The 22,767-nt window shown below is 41.2% G+C and overlaps 1 protein-coding gene across 2 annotated transcripts in view; it reads right to left on the bottom strand.

Annotated features, from left to right (window-relative positions):
- The window catches only part of IST1 (IST1 factor associated with ESCRT-III), a 33,715-nt gene that overhangs the window by 3,340 nt on the left and 7,608 nt on the right, over positions 1 to 22,767 (bottom strand). For both annotated transcript variants that reach the window (XM_028092438.2, XM_088027465.1), the window contains 7 exons: positions 8,500 to 8,602; positions 7,917 to 8,097; positions 6,087 to 6,174; positions 2,919 to 3,002; positions 2,325 to 2,435; positions 1,211 to 1,411; positions 506 to 598 (listed from right to left, as the gene is read on the bottom strand). In XM_028092438.2, the coding sequence (XP_027948239.1) occupies positions 506 to 598; positions 1,211 to 1,411; positions 2,325 to 2,435; positions 2,919 to 3,002; positions 6,087 to 6,174; positions 7,917 to 8,097; positions 8,500 to 8,587 (846 nt within the window). In that variant the 5' untranslated portion in view covers positions 8,588 to 8,602. The remainder of the gene's footprint in view (positions 1 to 505; positions 599 to 1,210; positions 1,412 to 2,324; positions 2,436 to 2,918; positions 3,003 to 6,086; positions 6,175 to 7,916; positions 8,098 to 8,499; positions 8,603 to 22,767) is intronic.

Below are 22,767 nucleotides of genomic sequence, written 5' to 3' on the forward strand. Positions count from 1 at the left end.
GCCAACAATTCAATTCAAGGCATGGTTACCATATTTATAACAAGTTTCATCTATAAGATGAAAATGTAAAATTAATGCTATAGGCTGAAGTTTACTAACTGGACACTTCTGTTTAAGATAAAAATCTGGCCACTATTCTTTTACACAGTCTTGAATTTGTAAAACTGGTATTTTAATTGATATTCTAGCAGTAAGACTACACCAGCTCAATACAGTTCTCTGCCTAAAAAAACAAAAACAACCAAAAAAAAAAAAAAACAACCCCAACAGACTAGGTAAGTGCCCTACTAGAACTTTCCAGGAGATCTGCAGCTCCTTCCTGATTCCTGGCTTAATTGCAAACAAAGCAGTGCCACCAATGTTAAAGCAACACAAAAATCCAAAGCAAGAGCAATGCTGGTAACTAGGAATTGATCAAAACTTTGCCTTCCCTGTGGCCATTATTTTGCTCTCTCTTCATGGGATTCTCTCTCCTGCTGCTTACAAAAGAGGCTCAAGCACTTACAGATTCATACGATGGGGGAGTTGCTGGTATCTGAGGTGGATGAATATTGGGAAAAGCCTGATAAGTCCCCATTGGCAATCCATTGAAATCCGACTGCAAGAGGAGAAAGGCAACATCAGAGACATGGCCCCATTTTGCGGTTTCTGAGGTTTGTATATGGTAAGGGAGCAATACCTACACGTATTCGTGAATATTCAAGATATATATTCAGTATGTATATATATTCAAGAGCTCCAAAAGAAAAAAAAGCCCAGAAGGATTCCAGATTTTTAAAGATCTAAAGCCAAAGGCTAGTCTTCAAATTACTAATCAACTGCTTCGATGTCTACAGGGGAAGATTCTAATCAGACTTTCCTATTACTAGTAATGACCATCTTTCTGTCTACAAAAGAGGTTTTTCTACCTGGTAATAAGTAGTACTCATTTTTGGAAAGAACTACTAGTATGCCTTCAACAGGTCCCAAAGGTATTCAGTAAAGCTACAAGAAAAAGTTTCTCTAGCACCATCTCTCTGTATTTTCCCACATCATTAACAAAAGACTTTCTCCAAATCCCAGTATTTTTTCCACAATATGATCACTAATACCAAATGTTCTTACTGAGGAATATTTTTGACAACCTACAACTCCTGTGTATTCATACATCCAATGTGTCATCTTCTGTGACATTTCTACAGTTTACACCCACACTTCTATGTATACTTACTGGTCCCTTTGGAAGTGGGTAGGAGAAAGGAGTACTGGGAGAGGGCATGGGCATGGGCATGGGCATAGGCACTGTTCCATCAGGTCCACCACCTGGTGTTGCGAAACCACCCCCTCCTCCTCTTCCAGGACCCCCTTTCTTCACATCATCTGTGAATCCAACATCAATAAGATCTGTCTCTACCCCAGGAGGAGCTTCTGCCTGAGAAGAAGAGAGAAACCCGTATCATTAACCCACATTGCAGGCCAGGTTCCCCCAGAAGCAGACTCTGAGATGGAGACCAGTGTGGAGGAAGTTACTGGCGTGGTCCCTTGGGATAAAGACCTGTGGGGAAGTGAAGGAAGCCGGGCTAGGCTGCCGTACAGTCACAACAACTGCTCAGTCGATTCCTTAAGGAGCTCTGAGCTGGGATGGGCCTGCAACACGTACCCCTAACTGGGACACAGTCTTTAAAACCCAGTTACTGAATATAGGCTGTCCTTCAGAAAAGACTTCGGATGAAGCAGCTTTCTTCTGAGGGCTACTGCTAGAGTGTATGAGCCACCAGTCATCAGTATTCTCAAGAGCTGGGGAAATAAATGCTTTTATCCTTAAGTGTGTCTATCTGGGATGGGGGAGTGCTGTCTGAGTAGCACAGCAAAGAACCCACTACACCCCACTGACCTTAACTGAATGATTACTATTTGCATATTTGCCCCCCTTACACTGTAAACCCTTCAGGACAGGGAACTTGTTTTTATTCTCTGTATTCTCAGCTCTCGGTGCACTAACACACGGCAGGCACCTGATAAATAGTTTTAGAATCCATTTGGGATCTTGGGGCATTTCTTGGTTCAATTCCTTGAACTTCATCGAAAAGCAGCAATACTGCCATTCTGTATTTGCATCAAGGTTTGTACCTTTTCTAAGTGCCTTCCAGTCATTCATCTCATCTGATTCTTAAATACTCTTTGAGAAATGCAGGCATATTTATCATTACCCAAAAAGGCACTAATTGGACAAAGGTTTAATCTCCCACACACAAACGTTGGTGCAAAGGATAGGATTATTTTTTAAGAAAATGATATCCAGAGACTCATTTCCCCCTCTGTACTCTGAAAGACTCTCTACTTACCATAACCACAGAGTCAGGCTCATAGGGCACATTGTAGTTCTTAGCAATTTCAATCAGGTATCTCTCCACCAGGATTTTGGGTGGGGCTTCCACACTGAGTTTGTGCATTAGCTGTAAGTAAAAGACCTAGGTTTAAAATCTATGCCAATCAGCCTAACCTCTCTTTTAAACTTTCTCTTATTTTACAGGTAAATTGAGGAAAAAGGAGGTTCTGACCAGTTAAATGATTTTTTTTTTCAGTCACAAAGCATTATTACAAACCCATGCCCCTCTCATGGTCTCTGGTTACACATGACCCAGGTGTTGGTAAGACTGATAATGCTGCCTTCCACATCTGAATTCACCCACTCTTCATCACCTCGCTTCTACATGCACAAATCAAAAGGGGCACAAAGGACTGGGGGCCTCACAATCAGAGGTTTAGAGAAGCGGTAAGGAGTTGACTGCACTGCCAGCCAGAGAGCCTTCTCACCCTCACTATAAGATATGCAACCCTAGATTATCTCAGCCATACCGTAGGACCCACTACAATCAAGCCAAGATAATATGCCCACACCCAGTCTACTGCATCATGTTAACAAGTATGTTCATTACCCTGTCATTCACAGTTCCAATCTGGTTGGTCCTACATAACTTGCCGTATTCCTTGCTATACTTGGCACAGAGCTGATCAGCAACCTATAGAGAAAAAAGAACAGTAAATGAAAGTGGAAACCATTCTTATAGACTGCTTCAAGCTTCCTATCAACAGTAACCATGCTTCTATTATAGGATTTCAAAAAAACCAGGGCCTGTAAAACTTTTAAGGGATACATGTTAGTTCATATTTGTTTATCCACCATCCATTCAGCTGTAACTATATGCCAAACTCTCCCATAGACATTATGACATATGCTATAAATAAAAAACAGACATTGTTCCTACTCTTAAAGTCTTAGAATCTCTGAGGAAACCAGTCATTAGTCACACATATAAAGATACAAATGTAGCCACAGTTAAGTATCACCAAGTGAAAGTACACACACTGTCAATAACTTACAACAGTGAAATTAGATCTGATCAAAAAAGTCATGTAAGGGGGCACCTGGGTGGCTCAGTCGCTTAAGCATCCAACTCTTGGTTCAGCTCAGGTCATGATCTCAGGGTTGTGGGAATAAGCCCCGAACTGGGCTCCTTGCTCAGCACGGAGTCTGTTCGAGATCCTCTCTTCCTCTCCCTTCCCTCTGCCCCTCCCACTTGTTCACTCTCTCTCTCAAATAAAACCTCAAAAAAAAAAAGAAAAGGTAAGGCTTCCTGAAGAAAGGGATGCTTCACTGAGATGTAAAGGATGACCAGGAGTTAAGAGGGAGGGAAGAACATTCTAGAAAAAGAAAACAGCATGTGCAAAGGCCTCAAGGTCAGAAAAGCAGGGTCAATCCTCAAGCTGAAATTAAGTCAGTGTTGAGCCCCACAGAGGAGTGTTAATAGGAAATGAAGAAAGAAAGGCACAAGGGGGCCACACAATGCAGAACTATGTAGTCCACATTAGGAATTATTTCCATCATAAAAACAGCAGCTACTAAAGGGCTTTAAAGCAAGGGGTAGTGACAGAATCAGATCTGTGTTCTGAACAAAACCCTAAGCTGAACAGACTGAAAGAAACCAAAGTATGTGTAGGAAGAAGATTCAAAAAATCCAGGCAGGAGATGCCTGGCATTGAACCAGTGGCCCCAACATCTGAGAGTTCAGTAAGGAGGCACTCATTGTTCAGTATGCAGACCCGGTACTTACAACTTAAGGTTGTCATTTGTCTTTTAAGTAACAGTTCTTGGTTGCTTTATATTATGCAGGAATTTTTTATTTTTCTTAAATTTATTGCTCTTTGTTTACGGCTTTTGGGTTTTATGGACTTTTCCACTATGAGATCATTTTTTTAAATCTGCCTAGTTTTCTTCTAGTTCCTTTATGAGTTCACCTGTTTAAAACCATGTAAATGTGTTTCATCTTGAATAAATTTTAATATAAAGGAAGAATACAGGAGAGGTTACAACGAAACTGAGGTTGGGACGCCTGGCTGGCTCAGCTGGAGGAGCATGCAACTCTCGATCTAGGGTCATGAGTTCAAGCCCCACATTGCGTGTAGAGATTACTTAAATAAAACTTAAAAAAAAAAAGAGAGAGACTGAGGTTAAAAGTCTGTATAAGCAGCAGCTGCCTCTGGGTCACCTCGCTGGCTCGGTCGGTAGAGTATGGGACTCTTGATCTCGGGGTTGTGAGCTAAAAGCAGGAGCAGTTGCCTCTACTCTCCCACCATTCCTCTACACACAAAACTCTGACTCCCAGCCCTACCAGATCAGAATACAGGAGGCTTACTCTCTGGGGAGGTTAGACTGAAGGGATTCTGAACTCCAAGCATAGCAGAGAGCAGAGACACATACTGACAGCAGAAAAATTAAGTTTAAGTCTTCTAAAAGAGAAGAATAAGACCTTTGGCTTCCTTCTCCTCTGGGTCTCAGAAATTCTGCCAGCTTATAACCTCGAGGTAAAAAAGAGGATTCCTCTCTGAAGGAAATGACCACACTGAGGAAGAAAACTAGTTCCTGATACTCTGGAGTTCCCTTAAGAAAGGGCTTAGATCATTCAACAGTGAAGGCATCTGGCAATAAGCCCCACCCAGGCACGCAAGAGGTTCCAAACCGCTTTTTAAATGCCTCACTCTCAAATATAAACTAACAATCAAGGGTCACCAAACTTCTGTGAAAAGCCTCTACCACAAAATAGTCTAAAAATAAGAAATAGAACAAGAAAAGTTATTAAGAAACTAATATTCTCAGTTAAAAGACATTACAGCTATGAAACAAAAGCAACAGACTATGAAGTAAGTATTCAAATAGAGAATTAAAAAGAGCTCTTAAAAATAAAAACATACAGGGGCGCCTGGGTGGCTCAGTCGTTAAGCGTCTGCCTTCAGCTCAGGTCATGATCCCAGGGTCCTGGGATCGAGCCCCACATCGGGCTCCCTGCTCCGCGGGAAGCCTGCTTCTCCCTCTCCCACTCCCCCTGCTTGTGTTCCCTCTCTCGCTGTGTCTCTGTCAAATAAATAAATAAAATCTTTAAAAAAATAAAAATAAAAATAAAAACATACAGAAGACCAGGAAATCTCAAAAGACGGGTCAGGAGATGACTGAGACAATCTAGAGAATAAAACAAAAAAGGCAACGATGCAGAAAATAGGAGAGAACAACTCAAGTGAATTTGTATCCTAGCAGTCAGTGCCATATCCATGTTGTCACGGGGAAGTTTTTAACTTCTATCTCTTCTGCTAGATTTTAAACCTACAAGAGTAGGGTTGGTGTCATATTTTGCTCACTACTGTACCCTCAATGCCCACCTAACTTGTAACATACACCCGATGAATATTTGTGGAATTAACGAATGAAGCAAAACATCTGTCACCTACAGTTAATGTTATTTTAACTTTACTGGTTTACAGTCGTTTAAGAACTTTTCTATTTGAATATACTTAAGTAACATTACAATAAAAATAAGACAAAACTGGAGAAACACAAAACTTTGCTCCTTAAAAAAAATTAAGTTTGACAACACTGTTCTGTTGCATTATATAAGGCCTGAAAAGGAGGCAGAGACAAATTTATAAAAGCCTGTTTCAAAGACACCATGAAAAGGGTACAAAATATCTGGTCAAATTAGCAGAAGTGAATTTTGTTAACCAACCTAAAAATATGACAAACCTCAGACATCACTGAAACTCGTTGTACTCACTATTTTCAACTCAGCCACTTCTGACTGGAGCCGAGGAGCAGCCCATATCAGTGTAGACACGGATTCAGCCAGACCAGAATCTAGTTCCCTAATTAAGGAAAAAAATTAATAAAATTTAATATTCTTTAAAAGAAAACAGGGGCGGGCGCCTGGGTGGCTCAGTTGGTTAAGCGACTGCCTTCGGCTCGGGTCATGATCCTGGAGTCCCGGGATCAAGTCCCACATCGGGCTCCCTGCTCGGCAAGGAGTCTGCTTCTCCCTCTGACCCTCTTCCCTCTCGTGCTTTCTATCTCTCGTTCTCTCTCTCTGAAATAAATAAATAAAATTAAAAAAAAAAAGAAAGAAAAGAAAACAGGGGCACCTGGGTGGCTCAGGTCATGATCCCGGAGTTCCAGGATTAAGCTCCCTATTGGGCTCCCTGCTCAGTGGGGAGTCTGCTTCTCCCTCTCCCTCTGCTCCACCCCTGCTTGTGCTCTCTCTCTCAAATAAACAGATAAAATTTTCTTTAAAGATTTTATTTATTTATTTGAGAGAGTAAGCCAGAGAGAGCACAAGCCAGTGGGGAGAGGCAGAGGGAGAAACAGACTCCCTGCTGAGCAGGGAGCCTGATATCGGACTCAATCCCAGGACCCTGGGATCATGACCTGAGCTGAAGGCAGACACTTAACCGACTGAGACACCCAGGCATGCCTAAATAAAATCTTATAAAAAAAAAGAAAAAATTCCTTTAAAACAAACCAACAAAACCCCAGAATTTGTATCATATGTTTGATAGCCTCTAAAGTTCTTGCACAAATCTCACTGGATTCTCACAAATAATTCTAGGGCTTCTAGCCATTTTCATCATCCTATTTTACTTCTCGGGAATCTCTGACAAGCCCAAGGTCACAAAGTCAGGAAAGGGTAGAGCCAAGACTCAAACTTAGACCTTTTGATTTCAGAGTCCTTATTTTTTCAGTTGTTTACAAGGAGATCAGGCCTTCCAGCAAAGGTATTAGGAAAAAGGTCCTTGGGTATGTGAAGTAGTCCCCTGGTTCTAGCCCCCCACATGCAGTAGGAGACCAGTATTACTCCCTTCTCAAAATCCCTTTCTCAAAAAGGTGATTTGATCTAGGTCTTCAAAATATCTTATTTCATTTCATTACGTTATACAAGACGAAGTTCTAGAAACCTACTGAACAACACTGCATATAGTTAACAATACTATACCAGGCACTTAAAAATGTTAAGAGAGTAGAGGGGCGCCTGGGTGGTTTCGGCTCAGGTCATGATCTCACAGTTGTGAGATCGAGGCCCCTGTCAGGCTCCACACTTAGCGCGGCGTCCGCTTGGGATTCTGTCCTCTGCTCCTCCACCCCCTCCCGCCTGCTGCATGCACGCTCTCTCTGAAAGAAATCGATCTTTTTAAAAAACGTTAAGAGGGGGACGCCTGGGTGGCTCAGTCGGTTAAGTGCCTTCCGCTCAGGTCATGACCCCAGGGTGCTGGGATCGAGTCCTGCATCAGGCTCTCTGCTCCGCGGGAGGCCTGCTTCTCCCTCTGCCTCTGCCTGCTGCACCCCCTGCTTGTGCTCTCTGTCAAATAAATAAATAAAATCTTAAAAAAAAATGTTAAAAGGGGAGGGATCTGATGTCATGTGTTTTTATCAAAAAAGGGTGTGTGGGGGGACACAAGGAAATTTCTGGAGGTAACAAATGTTTATTACCTTGATTGTGGTGATGGTATGCAGGCGTATGCGTATGTCCAAACTCAAACTGTATACATATGTACAGTTTTTTTTATAAATCATACCTAAATTAAGTTTTAAAAAAAAAAAGACAAAATTATCTTACTTCATAGACTGGATGAGACCAAACCGAGCCAGCAGCAGATCACAATACAGCTCCAGAATTTCCATGGCCTCCACAAGGTAGTCTTCTCGGATAATATGCTCCACTCGGATCCGAGCTCGTTCATCCTTCCCAGCAGCCAGATAGTCAGCAATCTCTTTCCGTGCTTTCTGGGCCAGTTCCGCTAAGGCACAAATCCCATCCACTCACACAGCAGCAGTACACTGGGCCGTGGCCTGCAGAAGACTTCTACCCCAAGAGCGAAGTGGGTGTTTCTAGTACATCCTAGCTCACTTGTCTTTTACCAAATCTAGTCCCAACTCATCTAGTCTCCAGAATGTGGTCCTTTGTCTAGGTGAGAATATTGCTGTTATAGCCACAAATTTACCTCAGGAGTCATGTTACCAATGCCCTGCAACAGAATGATTCAATCTAACTTGTCACAAAGAGCAGCAGTCATTATCTAAAGCTTAAAGGATATGGGATCCCTAAGACTTCATAGTACTAGCCTCACAGAGCCAGTATTAGGATGGGAAACCCCAGTGATTTGGGGAAAGAAAATATATGGCAATCATGCATTACTCACTTTTTTTTTTCTCCAATAGTTTAAGACGGTTTATGACTAATCTCAAATTGACTCGTAAACGCTCAGCTTTAAATCCAGAGCCCAGCATGCTGTGCTGTTCCTCCTGGAAAAAGATAAGCACAGTTACTACTTTCAAGCTGAAATTATTCCAGTTAGAGGGTGGATTAGCTGACACTATAAACCAGAATGGTTTCCTAGTACAGGCAAAACATGATCTGATCCACATTTCTTTAAGATCGTTTTGGCTGATGTGGAGAACTGACTGGGGGAGGGTAGTAACAGAAGCAAGAGAACCAAGGAGAAGGCTATCACTATAGTTCAGACAAGAGATGGAAATACCTTAGCCTAGGGTAGCATGACTGGATTTGAGATCCAGCTTGAAGGCAGAGCTCAAAGAATCTGGTAATGGATAAAATGAGTATCTAATATATTGGTGGAGTGGGTTGATAAAAAGACAAAGCAGCAGCAGGAAGGACTCCTACTTCTCCCAAAAATCTCATCAGGGCAGTGATGGGGAAAGACTATCATATTTAGAACCAAATTCAAAAATATTCTCCCATTACTTCCTCAAGTCCTCCTATTAAGTCTCAGCCTGTGGGAAAAAGCCAGTACCCAAGATCACAAAAATATTAATATTTACTGACTTGCAAAGAAATATACAAAGGGGGGCGCCTGGGTGGCTCAGTTGGTTAAGCGACTGCGTTCGGCTCAGGTCGTGATCCTGGAGTCCCGGGATCGAGTCCCACATCGGGCTCCCTGCTCAGCGGGGAGTCTGCCTCTCCCTCTGACCCTCTTCCCTCTCGTGCTCTCTATCGCTCTCATTCTCTCTCTCTCAAATAAATAAATAAATCTTTAAAAAAAAAAAAAGAAATATACAAAGGGATGAAAAATCCAAAAAAAAAACTGCTCTATAAAATTTAACAACAGAAGGGTATTTACCAAGACTTTGAATGTACAGCAAAGTTATAGTCAACAAAACCACTCCCCTCCACCCACAAGGGGATATAACATTGTGAATTCCATATTGAGAGAGCACAAATTCTATGTCTCCCAACGAATTCTGGACTTGAACTTCAAAACATATAACATCCAAACAAAAGCTAGGTCAAATAAACTAATTAATAAACAGACAAACCAAAAAAGATATCCAATGTAAGGAAAAACACTAGGGATATTTGTCCACTTGTGCATAAACCACTAATAAGAACCTCCAGAAGCCTTTATATATTTAATAATCAACCTAAGTCTCAGTTTACAACGGGGCTTGTATGTCATGAAATATCTGGCAACCATTACACTGAATTATATTCAACCCGCTCAACAAATACCAAATATTTCTACATCAGACAATAGCTAAACGCTGAAGATTTACAAAAAAAAAAAAAAAAAAAAGTACAGTCCTTGCCCTCAAAGGAACTTATATTCTATTGGAAAAAAACAGCTTAAGAAAATCTGGCAACTATAATACTATTTGGTAAGAAGTCTAATTTTAGAGTGGTTCTCAACTGAAAGTGACTCTGTCCCCTATGGGATACTTGGCAATGACTTGGAGACATCCTGGGTTGTCATGATTGGAAGGGATGCTACTGGCATCTGGTGGGTAGATGCCAGGAATACTGCTGCTAAACATTCTACAATCAACAGGACAGTCCCCCACAACAAAAATAATTATCCAGCGCAAATGTCTGTAGTGCCAAAATTAAAAAACCTAATTCTAGAGAAAAGACACCCAATCTTAGAGACATTACAGAATACTTTCCAGGAGAAGGAAAGTCTAAGTTGGGTCCTAAAGGACAAACAAATTATATGTAAGGTAAAAAGAGGATGTGACTACCCCAGGCAGAGGAAGTGCTGTATCTAAACTCCAGGTACCAGAGAGAACAAGAAACTTTCAGAGGAACACAAGTTCAGTACAAGTGAAGAATGGCATTAACTACAGTTTATGCCATAACATCTCTCTCAATCATAAATTCAAAACTTCAATTTGACAATTATTTATGAGAACAGGTGCTGTGGTAGGTTCTGGTGCTAACGAGATCCAGACAATATCCTTGTTTTCAAGGCCTTCATAACCAGAGACAGATGGGACAGCCAGAAAAACAGTAACTAGTACTATCATTTGCTGTACCAGGCACTGGCCCAGGACCAACCAGCAACTAAGTGGCAGAATGAAGAATAAAATCTAAGTGCATCTAAACTCAAAACCCAAGTAAACAATCTTAATCATATGCTCCTATAGCATTTCAGCACAAAAAATTATACTATATATTTTTCAATCCCTTTCAACAAATGTTCATTGATTGTCTACAATACTGTGACAGGAGCTAGATACACTGGCACTGAAAAACAGACACGGTTATTGCCCTCATGGAGTTCACAGTCTAGTTAGAGAAAACTATCACCTCAGTAACTATAAAATCACAAGTAAGTAAATAAGTGCTGCTCTGGAGTTTATTATAAGGGGTTAACTTCTTTGGCCATTTGCTTGGATACTGTTTCGAAGATAAAAGATAACAATATTGGGGTCTGGTAGAGTCACAAGGTATGACAGAAAAATGTCAAAATTTCTCTGTGGTTCTTAACTAATCTATAAACATCGATTTTGTGATGCATCAATATATATGAGAACTAAACTTTAGTATTATATATTTTTTAAAGATTTTATTTATTTGACAGAGACAGACACAGCGGGAGAGGGAACACAAGCAGGGGGAGTGGGAGAGGGAGAAGCAGGCTTCCCGCTGAGCAGGGAGCCCGATGTGGGGCTCGATCCCAGGACCCTGGGATCATGACCTGAGCCGAAGGCAGACACTTAATGACTGAGCCACCCAGGCGCCCCAGTATTATAAATATTTTCAAAAGGCTTAAAAACATATACATTTTGACCTATTAATTCTACTCCTAGGAACTTAGCCTAAAGAAACAGAGCTTCATTCAGATTTTTATATAAAAATATTTATCAGCACATTTTAAGACCAAAAAATTAGAATAATGAATATTGCTTATTAAACTATAGTATATTTGTGATGGAGTTTTATGTAGCCACTCAATATTTAAAAAGTATTTACTGATGTGAAAATATATCAATGATATTAGTTGAAAAGGCAGGACTACATATATGAAGTATGACCCCAAATTCTGAGTTTAAAAAAGCAAATATACATAGGGGCGCCGGGGTGGCTCAGTCGTTAAGCGTCTGCCTTCGGCTCAGGTCATGGTCCCAGGGTCCTGGGATCAAGTGTCCCGCATTGGGCTCCCTGCTCAGCGGGAAGCCTGCTTCTCCCTCTCCCACTCCCCCTGCTTGTGTTCCCTCTCTCGCTGTGTCTCTCCCTGTCAAATAAATAAAATCTTAAAAAAAAAAAAAAAGGAAAATATACATATAAACAAAGGCTGGACTAAAAAAAAAAGATTTAATTATTACTGTAAACTCTTTTCAAACCCAATGAGTTAAGACTAACAGTAGAGCTAATATTAAAAACCAAACCCACCTCAGAAAGTATAGAATTTAGAATTTCTATTAAGAGACAAATAATATAAATTCATTTGCCTCCTTAGAAAAACAAAATATTAACTCATCAGAAGACAATAACCAAGATCACCTTATCGTAAGTGGAATATATGTGGAATCTGGAATAAAAACAACCACCCACACGCTCATGGATACAGAGAACAGATTGGTGGTTGCCAGAGGTGGGTGGCAGAGAATGTCAAAAACTATAAGAAAGGGCGCCTGGGTGGTTCAGTTGGTTAAGCGACTGCCTTCGGCTCAGGTCATGATCCTGGAGTCCCGGGATCGAGTCCCACATCGGGCTTCCTGCTCAGGAGGGAATCTGCTTCTCCCTCTGACCCTCTTCCCTCTCGTGCTTTCTATCTCTCATTCTCTCTCTCTCTAATAAATAAATAAATAAGCAGAAAGTAAAGGGGCCTATAGATACAGTGCACATTTCTTTAAAAAAAGAAAAAGAAGTATGGTGCTTAACTAAGCACCAAAAAAGTGCTTACGACTGTCCAGTAATTTATGACCATCTCCTTTGACAAATAAACATTAAAAAGAGTACATGCACACTGTGTGCAAGCCTATGAAGAAGAGCTAATCAAGAAAAGGAACAGAGGAGAAATCTCAGTGGGTGTCAGGTCCTGGCCTTCATATCCATCAGCTCATCTGTCTCACCACAGATGAGTAAGGGCAAGATCTGGGTTCAAAGCCCAAATGCAACATTACCCACACAGGGTGACCACTTAGCAAAAATATTACAACTGTGATTAAAAATGTAAACATGGTCTTGATAACCCTCCTAACACAGATGCTCTTCCATCGAGGGCCAGAGCAAGGGGAGACCTATGGAGGAGAACATTCATTCTGCCATGGAGCTCTAGGAAGCTTCCAAGAAGGATGTGCACTAGGCTTGAAGTGTAAAGAGGACTCTAAAGACCAGCAATGCAGCAAAGGTTAACAGAGGCTTGATTATCAATCCTCACTTCTGTTCTTAATAGCCTTTGCCCATGCCATTTAACTACTCTGAGCATCATTTTCCTTATCTTTAAGATGAAGGCAATAGCAAACATCACTAAACAAACACAACAACAAACAATTCCTATCAGGCACTCTCCTATGCACAAAGCAACAGCCACATGCCTTAGCAGAAAGCAAAATAGGCAACACAGTTTGTGGAAGACAAAAGAGGAAAACTAGCAGGACGTCTAATATGGATGAAAAACCACAACCAGAAATAAAAAGTCCCCTAGCCGTAAAAAGCAAGCGTCCAGAGACAAATGCCCAGACTCCTAAGAAGGAACATTAAAGTGCATTTGAAATGCACAAATGAAGTCTTGGAAAGGGAATGCCTGGGGGAGAAAAATTTTTGAAGGGAGAGGAGCCCTTTAGAAAACTATGGTGAAGGGGAAAAGGGGCAAAGGGAGAGTTCTGTCAGGAACAAGAAACTTTTTTTAAAAGTCAAAGCAGGGACACCTGGGTGGCTCAGTAGCTTAAGTGTCTGTCTGCCTTCAGCTTAGGTCATGATCCCAGAGTCCTGGGATCGAGCCCTGCATCCAGCTCCTTGCTCAGCAGGGAGTCTGCTTCTCCCTCTGCCTGCCACTACCCATGCTTGTGTTCTTGCTCTGACAAATAAATAAATAAAATCTTAAAAAAAAAAATAAAATAAAGGGACACCTGGGTGGCTTAGTCGGTTAAGTGGCTGCCTTTGGCTCAGGTCATGATCCCGGAGTCCTGGGATCAAGTCCCATCAGGCTCCTTGCTCAGCAGGGAGCCTGCTTCTCCCTCTGCCTGCTGCTCCCCCTGCTTATAGTGACAAATAAATAAAATCTTAAAAAAAAAAATAAAATAAAGTCAAAGTAAAAACAATACATCTCCCCATCTCAAAAAAAAAGCAAAAGTTAATGAGGACATGAAAAGAAAAAGAATAGAGCTGATTAATACATTAATACATATTTAGGAAAATTAAGTTTACCAAAAAAATTAATTCATCAGAATAGGTATTTAAAGTGAGCCAGACACTGAAAGACACATGTTAACAGAGGAAACGGGTAACAAAGGAGTGGTTTTAGCAACATGAAATGCTAGAGGGTGTAAAGACATCTTTATTTCACATATTTGCCTAAGATGGCCAGTGTCCCACAAATGCTAGTTTAGGACTGCTGAAACAGCCTGGGAAGGAAGAGATCCCAAGTCAAAAGAAAAGGGATTTTGAAGAAGAAAAGTGCAAAAATTCTCTGAAAGGGGTGCTTAACAAATGTTTTATGCTGCTAATAGAAATCCAATTCTGTGAAGGAACTGGAATAATGATGTGTGGCAAAGTTGTTTATATTTCACTCTTCATCTTTTAGCTGGGGATGTTTGGGAAAGAGAAACTCCAAAAGCCTACTGTAAACCTGTGGAAGGCAGATAAAAATAAACCCAAATTACTAATCTTATCATTCAGTAATAACATTTTTTTGTTTCAAATCTAGAACAATAAGTAAAATCACAGGGCCTGTTCAGGGACTCTAACAATCAGGATTCCAGCTGAAAACAGATTAACATCCACAACCTGGGTAACCTGAGAAGAATTTCATACATTATGTACAAAAGTGTGGCTAAGGTTTAGAGAAACCAACAAAGGATAGTGTATTGCCCCAGAACCACTAACATCCAGGTCCGAAAGGGAAAGAAGAGGAGTAGCTATATGAAGAGGGTCTCCAGACAGGAATCAAGGTTATTGGTAGAGGCATGCAGACAATTTGCAGCAACCTGGCAGGAAAGGAGAAGGGAAATAAATAGCTAGTCCTCATTCCTCCTACCCTCTAGTCTCCTGGTACCTCCCATCTACCCACAACTGGAAGGCAGAAAGTAAAGGGGCCTATAGAGACAGTGCACAAGAGTGAGCCTCCAGGGACATACATCAGAGGAACGATGCTATGTGGCTCTGGAGAAGGAGTTATCAAGCATAAAGGCTACACACACGCACCCAAGACCAAACAAGAAGGAACCTAGATCTAACAAAGTAACCCCAGATTTACACTGTAGTTAAGATTTCAGCTAACCAGACTAGAAAACAAGTTAAATGAATAGCCTAAAAAAAGAAAACTGTGGAGGCACCCAGGTGGCTCAGCCGGTTGAGCAACCAACTCTTTGTTTCAGATGGGTCATGATCTCAGGGTCACAGGACCGACCCCGGTGTGGGACTCCACACTCAAAGTCTGCTCCCCCTCTCCCTCTGTCCACCCCACTTGTGTGCTTCCTCAAAAATAAGTATTTTTTAAAAAAAGGTAAGGGTGCCTCAGTGGCTCAGTCAGTTAAATGTCTGCCTTTGGCTCAGGTCATGATCCCAGCGTCTTGGGATTGAGTCTCGCGTCAGGCTCCCTAGTCAGTGGGAAGCCTGCTTCTCCCTCTTCCTCTGTAGCTCCCTCTCCTGCTCCCCCTGCTTGTACTGTCAAATAAATAAAACCTTAAAAAAAAAAAAGTGTTTGAAAGGATATGGAAAAAACTGGGGCCCCTGTGTACCACTGTTGGTGAGACTGTAAAGTGGAGTACCACCATGGAAAACAGTATGGTAGTTCCTTAAAAAACTGAACATAGAACTACCTTATTATGATCCAGCAATCCCACTTCTGAGTATATATCCAAAAGAACTGAAAATAGAATTTCAAAGAGATATTTGCACACCCATGTTCCTAGCAGCATTATCCACTATAGAAAGTAACCCAAATGTTCACTGACAGATGAATGGATAAATAAAACATGCTGTTTATATTTATGTATCCTGACACATATATATAATAGTATTAGTAAAGTCTGAGTCCATGTTGTAGCATGTGACAGAATTTCCTTCCTTTACAAAGATGAATAACACTCTATTTGTTAGTATTTGATAAAATGTATGCCTTAATATGTACGGTAAATGTATACCTTAGGAGCTGGCAATCCCATTCCTGAACATACACCCTCAAAGAAATTTGTAGAAAGGGCCATGAAGACACATGTATAAGAATCCTATGGTGGGGCACCTGGGTGGCTCAGTCATTAAGTGTCTGCCTTTGGCTCAGATCATGATCCCAGGGTCCTAGGATGAGCCCCACATCGGGCTCCCTGCTCGGCGGGAAGCCTGCTTCTCCCTCTCCCATTCCCCCTGCCTGTGTTCCCTCTCTTGCTGTGTCTCTCGCTGACAAATAAATAAAATCTTAAAAAAAAAAAAAGGAATCCTATGGTAGTAAGGAGGTGGCAGAATACTGTGTCCATTACAAGAGGACAAATAAAATGTGACAGAAGCATACAACAGACTACTAAGCAGCAGTCAGAATTAATGAACTAGCTATACTTAGAGCAAGATGTGTAGTCCTTAAAAAACAAGCAAGGGAGTGCCTGAGCAGCTCATTCAGTTGAGTGTCCAACTCTTGGTTTCAGCTGAGGTCATGATCTCTTGGGTGGGGAGATCACACCTCTCGCACCTCTCCTTGGGCTCCATGCTCAGTGGGGTATCTCCTTGAAGATTCTCTCCCTCGGCCCCTCCCCCACCCAGTCTTGCTCTCACAAATAAATCTTTAAAAAAAAGAAATAAAAGATACAAAGAGGAAACAAATAAAACTTTAGAATTGAAAAAAACAATAACCAAGGTAAGAAACTCATTGATGGGCTCAATAGCAGAACGGAAATGACAGAGCGAAAGAGCCAGGGCACCTGATGATAGATCAATAAAAAGCATCCAATTTGAAAAAGAGGTTAAAAAAAGACTGAAGTCTGAGAGATTTGTAGGGCAAGAGTAAAGGATCTAATATTTGTGTCCTCAGAGTCCCAGAAGTGTGGTACCAAAAAATCATGAAAAACTATAGGCTGAGGGGGGACCTGGGTGGCTGGCTGCCAGTCAAGCGTCCAACTCTTGATTTTGGCTCAGGTCACAATCTCAGGGTCATGATTTTGAGCCCTACACAGGGCTCCACACTCAGCTGGGAATCTGCTTGAGATTCTCTCCCTCTCTCCCTTTTCCCCTCCCCCAGCTTGCACACACACTCTCTATAAATCTTTAAAAAAAAAAGCAAACTATAGGCTGAAAACTTCCCAAATTTAGCAAATGGCATAAATCTACAGACTGAAAAAGCTTAGGGAATTCCAAGCAGAATAAACCCAAAGAAATGTATGCCCAGACTTCTCATCACCAAACTGCTGAAAACTAAAGATAAATTTATAAAATACTGAAAGGAGCCAGAGAAAAATGCATTACTTACAGATGACCTATTCAAATGACTATGAATTTCACATCAGAAATCATAGAGGCTGAAGAGAAGCGGAACAGTATTTTTTTTTTTTAAGATTTTATTTATTTGACAGAGAGAGACACAGCGAGAGCAGGAACACAAGCAGGGGGGAGTGGGAGAGGGAGAAGCAGGCCCCCCGCGGAGCAGAGAGCCTGATGCGGGGCTCGATCCCAGGATCCCAGGATCATGACCTGAGCCAAAGGCAGACGCTCAAACAACTGAGCCACCCAGGTGCCCCTGGAACAGTATTTCTAAATTGCTGAAAGAACTGTTAAGCAAGAATTCTATATCCACTGAAAATATCCTTCAGAAATGAAGGTGAAATAAAGTCATTCTCAGATGAAGGAAAACTAATAAAAGAAACTGTCACCAACAAACCTCTTAAGAAGTTTTCCAGGCAGGGCTGCCTGTGTGTTGGTTAAGCGACTGCTTTCAGCTCAGGTCATGATCCTGGAGTCCCAGGATTGAGTCCGCATCAGGCTCCCTGCTCAGCAGGGTGTCTGCTTCTCCCTCTGACCTTCCCCCCTCTCATGCTCTCTCTCTCTCTCAAATAAATAAAATCTTAAAAAAAAAAAAAAAAAAAGTTTTCCAGGCAGAATTAAGTGATGCCAGAAGGAAATCTGGAATATTAAAATAAAGGAAGAAATGGAAAATATCTATAACTTACATTACAGATATAAATACCTGGGAAATATAATAGATGACTCTACTCTTGAGTGTCTTTAAATGCATTTTTTATAGTTAAAAGCAAAACTAGTAACATTGTCTAATGGGGTTTTCAACGTATGTACATAAGATAAACATAATGGAAAAAAGGGAGCAGGGTAAAGTGATCTATAAGATGTCTCTATATTCCACAGGAAGTGGTAAAATACTGAGGTGCCTGGGTGGCTCAGTTGTGTCTGCCTTCGGCTCGGGTCATGATCCCAGGGTCCTGAGATTGAGCCCCACATCGGGCTCCCTGCTTGGCAGGAAGCCTGCTTCTCCCTCTCCCACTCCCCCTGCTTGTATTCCCTCCCTCACTGTGTCAAATAAAATCTTAAAAAAAAAAAAAAGGGAAGTGGTAAAATACTGACTCTAAATACACTGTGAAAGTACATCTATTATAATCCCTACAGTGACCTGTGAAACATATTATACAAAAAAAAACCAAAACAAAACAGAATTTGGGGTGCCTGGGTGGCTTAGTCATTGAGCATCTGCCTTTGGCTCAGGTCGTGATCCCAGGGTCCTGGGATCAAGCCCCGCGCTGGGCTCCCTGCTCCGCGGGAAGCCTGCTTCTCCCTCTCCCATTCCCCCTGCTTGTGTTCCCACTCTTCACTGTGTCTCTCTCTGTCAAATAAATAAATAAAATAAATAAATTTTAAAAAAATTAAAAAAAATTAAAAATAAACAGAATTTAAACTAGAATACTAGTATTAAAATAACCCAAAAGAAGGCAAAAGCAGAAACAGAAATGAAAAACAGAGGAAAAAACAGAAAACATAATAAAATGGTGGACCTAAATTCAAATATAATAATTACATAAAAAATTATATAGAAATGGTCTAAAAACAATTTTTTTTAAGATTTTATTTATTTATTTGAGAGAGAGAGAGAATGAGAGATAGAAAGCACGAGAGGGAAGAGGGTCAGAGGGAGAAGCAGACTCCCTGCTGAGCAGGAAGCCCGATGCGGGACTCGATCCCGGGACTCCAGGATCATGACCTGAGCCGAAGGCAGTCGCTTAACCAACTGAGCCACCCAGGCGCCCTAAAAACAATTTAAAGACAAGAGACTGTCCAAAAAAAGGGTCCATCTATATACTATCAACAAGAAACTCACTTTGATATGATAAAATGAGTATGTTAAAAGTAAAAGGATGAGGGATGCCTGGGTGGCTCATTGTGTTAGGCATCCAACTCTTGATTTTGGCTCAGGTCATAAGCTCAGGGTCATGAGATCAAGCGCTGCACTGGGCTCCGCACTCAACAGGGAATCTGCTTGTCCCCCTTCCTCTGCTCCTCCCACCACTCACAAGCTCCCTCTTTCTCTCTCAAATAAATCAATAAAATCTTAAGGGGTGCATGGGTGGCTTAGTTAAATGGCTACCTTTGGCTTGAGTCATGATCCCGGGGTCTTGGGATTGAGCCCCATGTCAGGCTCCCTGCTTCTCCCATTGACCCTCCTCCCTGCTTGTGCTCTGTCTCAAATAATAAAATCTTTAAAAATAAATAAATAAATGAAAGCTTTAAAAAAAAAAAAAGCAAGTTGGGGCGCCTGGGTGGCTCAGTCAGTTACGCATTTGCCTTTGGCTCAAGTCACGATTCCAGGGTCCTGGGATCGGGCCGCATTAGGCTCCCTGCTCAGTGGAGTCGGCTTGTTCTGCTCCCTCTGCCCCTCGCCCCATTCGTGCATGAATGCACACTAATAAAACTTTTTTTAAAAAAGTAAAAGGATGAAAAAGGTCTATCACACACTCACCAAAAGAAAGTTGGAAGTTTACATTTTTTGCACCCCTCCACCCATTTCAGTACAAGCTTCCAGTTATAAAATAAATGTCATGTGGATGTAAATGTACAAATTAATCATACTGTACACTTTCACTGCTGAGAGTAGATCTTAAAGTTCTTATCACACACACACACACAAAAGTTCTTTTCACAAGAAAAAAATTTTGTTAACTATGTATGGTGATGGCTGTTAATTAGTCTTATTGTGGCAATCATTTCACAATACACACAAACATCTAATCATTACGCTGTATATCTGAAACTAGTATCTTTTATGTCGATTATAACTCAATTTAATTTTTTAAAGACTTTATTTATTTGACAGAGAGAGACAGAGAGCACAAGCAGTGGGAATGGCAGAGGGAGAAGCAGGCTCACTGCTGAGCAGGGAGCCCAATGTGGAACTCGATCCCAGGACCCTGAGACCATGATCTGAGCCGAAGGCAGATGCTTAACTGACTGAGCCATCCAGGTACCCTATAACTCAATTTTAAAAAAGAAAGTTAAAGTTAATTGGAGGGGCTATATTAATGCTAGACAAAGATTTCAGAACAAGGAAAACCAGGGATAAAAAAGGAGTATTATATACTGTTGTAATTATATAATGATAAAAGTGAATTCACCAAGGAAATATAACAATCCTAATAGTGAATGCACCTAACAAACAGAGCTTCAAAATATATGAGGCAAGTACTGACAGATAGGAAAGGAGAAATTAACAAATCCCTACTTATAGCTGGAGACTTCAACATGCCTTCACCAGTAACTGATCGAGCCCCGCATCGGGCTCCCCGCTCCAGGGGAAGCCTGCTTCTCCCTCTCCCACTCCCCCTGCTTGTGTTCCCTCTCTCGCTGTCCTTCTCTGTCAAATAAATAAAATCTTAAAAAAATAATAAATAAATGTAACTCATAAAAGACATTTTCAAAAAAAAAAAAACCTGGTAGAGTATCAGCAAGGATATACAAGAACTGAACACCACAAACAATCGACTGTATCTCAATGATAGTTACAGAACACTCCACCCAACACAGTAACACACATGGAACATACCTGAATATAGACCATATCCCAGGGTACAAAATAATCTTAACAAAACAGAACGGAAGTCACACAGAGTACGATCTTTAACCAAATGGAACTGAACTAGAAATCAGTTAACAAGATAGCAGAAAATCTCCCAACACTTGAAAATTAAACACACTTCCTCATAATCCACGGGTCAAAGAGGAAGTTGTAAGCAGGAAAAACATGTTTTAAAGGTTTGAACTGCAAGAAAATGAAAGTATTGTAATCTGTGGATGTAGTTTAAAAAGCAGTACTTAAGGGGCACCTGGGTGGCTCAGTTGGTTAAGCGACTGCCTTCGACTCAGGTCATGATCCTGGGGTCCCAGGATCGAGTCCCACATCAGGCTCCCTGCTCAGCGGGGACTCTGCTTCTCCCTCTGACCCTCCCCTCTCCTCTCTCTCTCACATAAATAAAATCTTTTAAAAAAAATAAAATAAAAAGCAGCACTTACGGGGAAATTTACAACACTAAATGCTTATATTAGAAATGAAGGTCTCTAGTAATCTAAGCTTCCACCATAACGAACTGTAAAAAGAATTATTATAACCCAAAGCAAGCAGGAGGAAACAATAAAAACAAGGCAAAATAAATCAATGAAATTGAAGAGGAAAACTACAGAAAAATCAACAAAACCAAATGCTGGTTATCTAGAAAAAAAAATTTTTTAATTACATCTATTTAAGAGAGAGAGCAGAGCAGGAGGGAGGGGCAGAGAAAGACCAGGCTCTCCACTGAGCAGGGAGCCCGACACAAGGCTCGATCCTGGGACCCCAAGATCATGACCTGAGCTGAAGCAAGATGCTTAACTGCTGAGCCACCCTGGCACCCCAAGATTTAGAGCCCCACATCAGGCTCCCTGCTCGGTGGGGAAACTGCTTCTCTCTCTGCCCCTCCCCCCACTCGTGCTCTGTCAAATAAAATCTTTTAAAAAAATTGACAAATCTTGGGGCAACTGGCTCTGTCAGTAGAGCATATGACACTTGATCTTGTGAGTTCAAGCCCCATGGTGTACGTAAAGATTACTTTAGGGCGCCTGGGTGGCTCAGTTGGTTAAGCGACTGCCTTCGGCTCAGGTCATGATCCTGGAGTCCCAGGATCGAGTCCCGCATCGGGCTCCCTGCTCAGCAGGAGGAGTCTGCTTCTCCCTCTGACCCTCCCCCGTCTCATGCTCTCTCTATCTCATTCTCTCTCTCAAATAAATAAATAAAATCTTTAAAAAAAAAAAGATTACTTTAAAAAACTCGTAAGTCTATAGAAAACTGGCAAAAAAAAGGGGGACAAACTATCAGGAATGAAGAGGGGAATATCATTACAGATCCTAGAGACATTAATAATTACAAGGGGACGGGCGCCTGGGTGGCTCAGTTGGTTAAGCGATTGCCTTGCTCAGGTCATGATCCTGGAGTCCCGGGATCGAGTCCCACATCGGGCTCCCTGCTCAGCAGGGAATCGGCTTCTCCCTCTGACCCTCCCCGCTCTCATATGCTCTCTCTCATTCTCGCTCTCTCAAATAAATAAATAAAATCTTTAAAAAATAATAATAATCACAAGGGGACATTATCAATTTACACCTATATATTCAAACAAGAACGGACAAATCTCTAAAACTCAACTTACCAAAACTGACAAAGAAATAGAAAATGTAATTACTCCACATATATAACAAAAATTGAATCTAAAATTAAAAACCATTCCAAAGGAAAAAGAAAAGTAACATTCTTTTTTAATTCCACTGACTTACATAATTTAGTTTTGTTTTAAGGAAACAGAAATAATTTGCCAAAGTATTTTGTTAAGATTTAAGGGTTTTCTTTTTTTAATTTTTTTTAAAAGATTTTATTTATTTATTTGACAGAGAGAGACACAGCCAGAGAGGGAACACAAGCAGGGGGAGTGGGAGAAGGAGAAGCAGGCTTCCCGCGGAGCAGGGAGCCCAATGTGGGGCTTGATCCCAGGACCCT

The sequence above is a fragment of the Eumetopias jubatus genome, unplaced genomic scaffold, assembly GCF_037043125.1.
Source record: "Eumetopias jubatus isolate StellerSeaLion01/CBP00866 unplaced genomic scaffold, mEumJub1_p1.0 scaffold_10, whole genome shotgun sequence".
Classification (NCBI taxonomy): Eukaryota; Metazoa; Chordata; class Mammalia; order Carnivora; family Otariidae; genus Eumetopias; species Eumetopias jubatus.